At 43.1% G+C, this 8,735-nt stretch overlaps 2 protein-coding genes and 1 non-coding gene across 3 annotated transcripts; 2 read left to right on the plus strand and 1 right to left on the minus strand.

The window, feature by feature from the left end:
* Positions 1–1,636: 1,636 nt before the first annotated feature.
* BCR41DRAFT_t155 lies at positions 1,637–1,709 on the plus strand. The gene has a single exon. It is a non-coding gene; the product is annotated as a tRNA-Arg (tRNA).
* A 415-nt stretch (positions 1,710–2,124) lies between these two features.
* On the plus strand, positions 2,125–5,996 carry BCR41DRAFT_401893 (hypothetical protein; the record flags this gene model as incomplete). The annotated part of the gene is made up of 6 exons (XM_022029259.1): positions 2,125–3,088; positions 3,241–5,109; positions 5,218–5,343; positions 5,452–5,554; positions 5,643–5,790; positions 5,874–5,996. 6 exons carry the CDS (start codon positions 2,125–2,127, stop codon positions 5,994–5,996), a joined length of 3,333 nt encoding a protein of 1,110 aa, XP_021875788.1.
* A 598-nt stretch (positions 5,997–6,594) lies between these two features.
* Positions 6,595–7,239, minus strand: BCR41DRAFT_390547 (hypothetical protein; the record flags this gene model as incomplete). The annotated part of the gene is made up of 2 exons (XM_022028237.1): positions 6,595–6,879; positions 6,997–7,239. The coding sequence occupies 2 exons, from the start codon at positions 7,237–7,239 to the stop codon at positions 6,595–6,597; spliced, it is 528 nt and encodes a 175-aa protein (XP_021875789.1).
* Between the last annotated feature and the right edge of the window lie 1,496 nt (positions 7,240–8,735).

The following is an 8,735-nucleotide window of genomic DNA, read 5'->3' on the forward strand; positions in this document are numbered from 1 at the left end:
TTTCAATAGTACCGAACTGCAGCATTGCTGACTTGATAAGGAATTCCCGGAGTCCTAGGAGCAATACCATAAACCTCCACTGTGCGTTCCAGTTCACGTTCACGGGTGTCGGTATTCATTTCAAAAAACAATGGGACTTCGTGTTCATTTCCGTCTTCATCTTTGTGTGTAGCAGTCATTTCCAGGAGCGCTGTCAGGGATGGTTGATCCTCAACAGCAACACGGAAAGCAGTATATCCATTGACTTTGACCTTGTGTGGTCCTTCTGTGCAATAGATGGCAGCATCCAACAAGACTGTTTTCCAGGTCTTTCTTTTTTTCGGCAACCGTTGTTCCATAAAGGTCCTCGAGGAAGACGCCGGCCGCCTTCAGCCTATCCTTGGTGCGTCTCACTTCCTGCCATTCTGTGACTCCCACAGTGGCCATTGCGTCATCGTCTTCGTCCATTGCGTCCTGTTCTTGTGTAGCTGCACGCAAGCCATTTGCACCCAGGCTGCGGTTATACGAGGGACGGCTCTTAGAGCCCGTTCCCTCGTCAACGCGGCTCCCGCTCGCCTCTATGCCGCTTGCGGGACCGACTTCTTGGTTGTTGGGCTGTCTTTGAGATCCGATTCCGCTATTTGGATTTTTTTTTTTTTCCTGTTAACAAGAACCCACAGAGGTGAGGAATTTTTATTTCATAATCTCGCTCTAAAGTAATGATATCGCCCTCAACTATGAAACAAGCGAAACTCTCAAAGTTCGCACGGGATGGCTGTGAAGAGCCAATTCGTATCCATGTTTTTCTCTACCAATGTACACCGTGATCGGTACTCGAAGTCCATCCTTCCGATGTGGCCTGTTGCGCCCGTGAAAAGCTGCGGAGGCTGGCGTGCCGACTCTAGCTAAGGACGACTTTTTTAATTTTTTCTATTAGATCAAATCCACTGGCATGTGGACCCAAATCTTGCGGAATTGGTCTGAAATTTCTATTTTGGACTCCGTCAAACTTTGTGATCATCGCTGTCCTAGTCAAGTGGGTGGATGGGGGGATGTGCTGCCAGATGTACCGCTGGTTCGGCTGGGGGGTGGAATATATACCTAAGACATGTGGCCAGCCAGGCGACTTAGGGTAGTGCACCCACGATCTTAGCCTTAGCGGAGAACACTAGGCTGTCTCGGAGAGAAAGTATAAAAACTCAAGCAAATCCCTGACCTGGCACATGTTTGCTTCACTTTATGTGCCTTAACCAGGACTCGAACCCGGCCCCTGGGCTAGACAGGGGGGTGCCCTGACGAGTATACTACTCAGCCAATCCGATTCCGCTATTTGGAATGCGAGCTCTTTTCGAATGAGGGACATTTCTGTCCAAATTGGGTGGATCATGTTGCTGATTTTTTCCTAATGCAGGTTCCATGATGAGTGATGTCGTTGGCACTCTTGTGCGCTAACAGGGGGTGTGGAAGGGGTGTGTATAGAGAGGGAATGTGTAAATGTAGCGTATCCGATGGTGTACGGAGAAGAGTTTTGGTGCCCTGACGAGTATACTACCTAATGTATGGAAGCCACTATATCCAAACACAATACTACTGGATATAATGATAACACAAGGTAATTAGATTTTAAGGAGATCCAAAACTATGCGCAGGACACCTTGCCCGGCTAGCTCAATCGGTAGAGCATCAGACTTCTAATCTGAAGGTTGCGGGTTCGATCCCCGCGTTGGGCTAATACCTGTATCCGGTATGATATTTTTTTCTCTATTTTGAGAGCAAAAAGTATTCCTGGACACCCTGGACACGGAGTAACATGGTTCTTTTCTTGAATTGCAACTAAAGTCAAATCGATAGATAGGGCATATCTGCTACATCTGCAGTCACTCGTATGGTTCCTGTTGTTTGTCAGGGCACGAATAACATTACTTGATAATGAAACATCATTTGAATTGAGCTCTCTCATATGCAGTAAGTAGAACATTAAATATATATTTCTATTTTTTTTTTGGCATTCACTTCCTTTCGTCTCTCATTTCTCACCTTAGCTCTTAGACCAGTGCAGACAACCATTACGTTGCATGCTTGTAACTTTGTGCATCATCTTCCATTACAAGTACTGCCTCCTATCCTCGTCTACTTTCCACTGCGATGCATAATGGCTACTTAGGTGGTTGGCCTCCACGGGTCCCCACTTCGCCTGATACTACCACCATGTCCGATCCTTTAGCTGGACCACAGTCTTCTTGCACAACTTCCCTTGCTGGCCGTTCTCCTACTTCTATTTCTTCTTCTTCTAATAAAAATAACTTACCTAATCCAACGGATACAATCAACAGTCAACCAGATGGTATATGTTGTGTCCAGCAGAATTCTGGAACAGCTAAAGCTAAAGCTACGCTCCAGCCTACACCTACAGAAACCATTGAACCATCAATATCGGATACAGTACGGCCCCATGCTAAAAGGCAGCTCTCTCGGTCTTTCTCTGCAACTTTGATTAAAACTGATCCTATAACCTTGCGGAATACGGTATCAGGAGGCTTACTAAGTTCGCCCATCTCGGTCCCGCCTGGTGCATTCCACCCTTATTGCAGCGCCTCATTCTTACCAAGTACGATTCGCCCTCACGCACAATCAACACCGCCATCAGGTGGTATTACTACACCTTCCTCTGTAGATGCTATCGCGAGACATAACTTTGCATCAGGAACAATATCTGAAAGTCCTACTGTGCCTCCTGCTCTCTCTGGCAATAATAATGGCAGTCAAATGAAGAGATCACAGTCTCCGGAGCTTATGCGACCTCTTTATCATTCTTTTTCAAATGTGAGCATGATGCCGCCACCACGCTCTATATCTTTTGCGGGAACCTCTAGCCGACCTGTCTATTCATCAGTGCCGTTCGCTAAGTTACCTGCAGATATCAATAACAGCCCACCCCTGTTTACGACAAACACGCGAAAAGGTCAAATAGTAGGAAATAAAACACCTAAGAAAGGGATCAAAAACAGGTTTAGAAAGCTTCGAAGAAAACAAGGATCGAGTTCGCGTGATAATGGTGGAGTAAATGCCTTCATCACAAGTGGAGAAAGTGACTCGGAGGCTACATTTGGTAAGAATCACAAAGGTGTATGGATCTATGGATGTGGTTTTGAGAGAAGGGTTTGTGGAAATATGCAAGTATGAGTGGGAGTTTTATGTTTAAACAATTAGATCTTCCTAAACATAAGCTAAGGAAAGCATGATTGATGAATTTCCCTCTAGAACCTGAATCAGATCTCATATCTAATGTTGGAGGCATCACACATAGATTTCCATCAGCACCAGAAAGCAAAAAAGCCTCATTGTCTACACGCTCGAAACTAAAGTATACCGACTCTGGTCTCCCACCACAACTCCCACCACGAAACGGCCCCAGCAGCATTATAACTCACTTCAACAATGGGCAAGGCCCAGTAACGCAAGGTAAAGGCGGTAGCTTGTCTGGATCAGAGCAAGGGCACGAAAATAATAAAGCAGTACGTTTATTATTAAAGAGCGTGGGCTTCTCAAATCAGCATTCAACTGCGCCCCTCTCAACCGCACCATCTGCTCGAGATCTGCATGGGACTCAAAACGGTGTCATGAAACCAATACAAACTCGTAGTACATTCCCCTTATTTGGAGACTTCCTTTCGGGAGATGATCAACCCTCGACTTCCAAAGGCTTCAAGCTGAAGGGTTCAGGGCGGCGTAAGAGGCGCTTCACAAAAAAAACTCACTCTGTTGCCACCGGAATGTTTACTCCTTTCGCGACAGCTGCTACAGATGACGAAGACTCATCAACATCCCGGTCGAGCCGTCACCGTCACCATCATGGGTTTCTCCATAGCTTCCACCACCGCCATCGTAGTCGGTCTGTCGGAGAAGAAGTTCGCCATCAGATACCGGTGACCTGGTGCCTGGAAGCACTCATTTCGCCTGCACTAAAGGAAGCACGTCAGGCGAACCCAGATCCAAACTTGCTCTTGGTGGAATTAGAACCATTACCAACTAGCTTTGTCAATGCCTTTGCAACGCTATCCGCGTCCAAAACTCGTTTCCAATCGCAAACGTACCAACAGCAACATCATCCATATACTCAAATACAACAAGGCCCTTTGGCACCACATGTCATACCATTTTCTATCTACAGTACACCTATTGGTACGCTCACTAATTACGAGCCTCAATCAATGCCTCAGCAGTCGAGAGCGAATGGCCTGGACATCATAGGGACAAAATCTTTTCTTTTCAGATCTTATGAAAACTCAAAGTTCCAAGGATACTATATATTTCGAGTTCTGGGCAAAAATGTCGAATATAAAAAGCTATCCTTGAAATTGGAGCCTGCATGTGCACAATATTTTCGGGAGGCATATGTGACCTACCGTGCATTAGAGAAAAAAGCAAAAACATTAAGAGAAGAACAAGAACAGAGCCGGATTGCCTCTTTCTGGCCGAATGATGGAGGTCAAGATGATACGTCTGAACAACTAGAAACCGGAATTTTAAGCACTGCCCTCTCTAAGCCAACAAAAGAGTCTGTTCGACTGAGCGGCAGTGAACGAGACAAGCAAAATCTAGGAGAAAAGATCGTCAAATCTGCATTAGCTTGGGATCAGACGCGCATGACAAGCTCAGGAACCCTAAGTGAAAGTCCCATAGCTTCCCCTGTTGGGATATCTTCTGGACGGGCACTTGGGTATTTGGATCAGCGGTACAGCCCCATAAGCAGCAGTAATTTGTTTCTCAGAGGCATTGCAGGAACACCTGATCGGTCTAGAAGCGATCCTACAGAACACCATGAGCCACCATTTTCAGTCCGACAGATAAGTAATAACAACAACAATAATTTATCCAAGACAATACCGTACTCTGCACAGCTCCTCAGCAGGAAATGGTCGTGGACAAGCGTTAAGGAGCAGCAGCGACTGGAACAGCTACAGCTACAGACAGCCGAAATTGCCAAATGGAAAGAGATGGAGCGAAAATATCGCGAGGAATTTCGACAAGCAACATTTGGCCTGGAGCTCTATCTTGGTGAAATTGCCCGTGGGCTCGAATACGAAAAATTCGATACCGCAGTTGATGTGTCCATTATGAATGATAATCGTAAGTATTTTTTAATAATATAAAACACGACAAGCGATGGGTGTCCATGAAAATTCCTTAGCTGTTGACACCACATATAATTTCTTTCTTTTTTTTGTAATTTCATAGATGCCACAGCGATATTTTCTATGCTCAATGGTGATAGGACTAACATTATGTGCCTCGAGTCCCCTTCCGTTAAGCTGAAGTGCGAATTTATAAACTGGATTGCCATAAGTGTCATGGACCACGGAGGTATGGTTAATAGCATTCAAGGAATCAATGGCGGCTGAAAAATATTTATGTAGTTGCGTTGCTAATCTTATTCCCTTTTTACATTGCTGCTATTTTTTGACGCTTTAGACGTGGAGAGCGACCATACTATTGATTCATCCAAGCCACATGGAGGGATAGGCTTTGATGCATTTATGGATTCCAAGAAACACCAGTCCGAAAACATCTCTGAGTATGCGACGGAACATGTAGAGTGTCCCTTATCAATACTTTATTTTTATCACAAATTTATTTACTCCTTTATTTCGCGATAAAACTAGGGATATGGATTTGTTGATTGATATGATTGATCTCCGTCTGGCACAACAAGAAGGCAAACTTCAAGCAAGCTATGCAAATATCCAGAACGTATCACAGCAGATTGATATGTGTCTCGATAAGTTGAATAAATTGGATGATGGTGCTAAAGTGAGTACATTTGCAAGTCTTATATAATTGAATGCCGTGACTATGAATGAATAATCATTTTTACTGTACAATATGTGTATTAGAAATTGATGACCGCTATGCTACGAGCGATCGATAATCAAGAGATTCAGTTAGCCCTTAGGCCATCACCTTCCACTGGCAAGACGTTAGCCGAAACTGTAAGACGCGAAGCTCAAGGATGTTAACGAGAGAATTGTGCTCTGCACGAAGATCATGGGCCGCTGCACGCTTTAATGTAGGTCTCTCTTTTTTTTCCGAAGCTTCGCTTTATCTGCTCTATGCAGGACACTAACTGCTTTTTTTTTTTTTTTTTTTTTTTTTAAAAAAAAAAAAAAAAAAAAGCTGAATCGGCTTCGAGACGAAATCGGATTGGAACAGCGTTCAATTCGTCTGCTCCGTAAATACAAGATCATTATTGCAGCATTCATTTTGATTTTTTTCCTCTGGCTTCTATACTATTCACCGTCTTGACCTGCAGTTCTGTGTCATATGTGATAAATAAATTGTGGTACGCCAAGGAGAAAATAAATATTATCGCATTCAGATGAGTACCAAACTTTGAATGGCAACCAGGTTTGTATTATTACCATTGTTATTATTAACTGTATTACGTTCAAGGTGTGAGCATTATGGATAATAGAAGCGTTGTATATGAAGCAGCGCCATATAGTCTATGATAGGATGTATAATGCGTTCTCCTTCTCGTCCTCTTCCTTTCTTCTCCACTCGCTGCCTGTTTATCTTCGCATGGTATATAGGTAAGGCTTTTTTATTTTATTTTTCTTAAATAAGAGCGACCAAGAAGGCACCAGAGCTGATAAGAGCGACGCGGCCGAAGTTCAAGCTCTGGAAGGCGGCGACAGCAGCACTAGGCTTGCTGCTAGCGGAAGGGGAAGCACCTCCAGGGCCAGTGGTAGTTGTGGAATTGGAAAGAGTAATAACGGCTGCAGGGAAACCATCAGTCTTTCCGTTGGCGTCAGGGACGCTGGTCCAGTTGTTCCATTCGTTATTGACGCAATGCTGGTAGACCTTCCAGTAGAGAGGGCCTTCCTGAGTTGGTAACTTGAACTGCAATCCGAAATCTTCGTACATGTTATCTTGGGATTAGACCATTGGACCAGGTAATAGAACCAACGTGGTATTGATGGTGCCCGTAGGTGTGGTGATGGGGGTATCGAGAGGTACCATGGAAATGGTAGTATTCCAAGGATAGAGAGGGCGGGGCTTAACTGAGGAAACACCCTTGGGGATTTCGACAATGACCAGGTTTGTAGCATTACCATCACAACCATGAGGGACACGAAAACTAGTCTGAAAGTAGGACCCTGAGACAGCAGCTGAGGGTTGGCAGTAACATGGGCTTCGGCCAACGGGGGTGGCGAAGAGGATAGTTGAGATGGCAGCAGAGGCGACAGCAACGAACTTCATGGTTGAAAAAAACTGATGTGATGTATTACAGTAAAGAGATATAGAAGACGGATATATGACTGAGGAAGTGGTAGCAAAATGTGGCACGACAGTAAAGAAAGAGAAAGCGGGAGAGGGACCATTTTATACTGAATCTATTGACGATGATGCTTTTTGCGATAGTAAACTAATTCTTGCATCTTCATTCCTTATCTAGTGCTGATAACCTTGGGAAAAATATATTAGTGGCCTTGTTGCTTCTGGATTGGCTCAAGCTCTACAACAAGAGTTTCTAAAGTGCTACATGTATTTGTTTTTGAATGTATAGGGCAACGGAAAACAAATAGAAGGCACGTTGTTTGTTTGTGTCAACGTCAAAATTTGTGTACCTCAAAGGAGACAAGGATTTGTCTCTTTGTCAAACCTTAAATAATACATTTACTCAGTCTGTCAACTCTCTTTATCAACTTGACAAATATAAACTATTGACACGGCCATGGTAGTACCTGAAAGTCCTCCTCCTTCCTCTACCCCTGTCTGCCAAAATTGGCCCTATACTTTATTTTGTTGTTCGAGCAACTCTTATAACTGTCGTTAGTGAATTCATATCGATACGTCCATAAGAGACAGATCAATAACTTGAACAATAACACCAATAGATCTCCTTCACACAGCTGACCATACAGTAAAAAGAAATTTTAATCGATGCGGGGTTTACCATTAAGGATGTCATTTCATCAAAGGAAAGTAGAAAAAAGAAAAAACATCACAAAAAGCCTGTACATGTATGGGTTAAGGTACTGATGGGCGGTCGGTCCCGAGTCAGCGTTTTGACAGGTACATGAATATTCTTTTAAAGTTTGTCAAAAGTAAGTCAAAAATTAACCTATTGTGTTGTCTGGAAGATTCTTCCGCCATACAAGTACAAGTACATGTATAATATTTTTATGTGCATGTACACGAACATGCTTACTGACTCGGGATAGGTATTTGACTTCCTTGACATTGTACTTTAACATTCTTTATAGATTGCTCTCTGGCTTAATCAGATCTCCCTTGGTTTAATGGGCCATCTATCTAAAAAGTTAATAGAATTATCAGAGCTAAACAGGGAAATCCTTACAACAGATAGAAGGAAACATGCCATGATATATATATACATACGTGATAGGATGAACGACACTATTCAATTGCATATATCCCTAATAAAATCTAGAGGGTGTTTTAATCAATGGCCGTGTGATATCTTCGTGATATCTTCTCAAACAGTAAAGACAAAATGCGAGATGGCCTTGTAAAGAAATAAAATAAGTCAGTTCACTATGGATACGATGGATATACACAAATATATTCATTATACACGTGTCTTATTTCATCAATGATTGATCCATTTTAGTATCTAGTGCTAGAAGAAAGGAGTCATCTACGTTAATTTTGGCGAATACATTCATATTTTTACAGTTTTGTCATTGTTGTCAAAGGCTGTAAAAAAAAAGAAAAAATACTTTCCAAGCCTT

Source organism: Lobosporangium transversale, assembly GCF_002105155.1.
Source record: "Lobosporangium transversale strain NRRL 3116 chromosome Unknown BCR41scaffold_70, whole genome shotgun sequence".
Classification (NCBI taxonomy): Eukaryota; Fungi; Mortierellomycota; class Mortierellomycetes; order Mortierellales; family Mortierellaceae; genus Lobosporangium; species Lobosporangium transversale.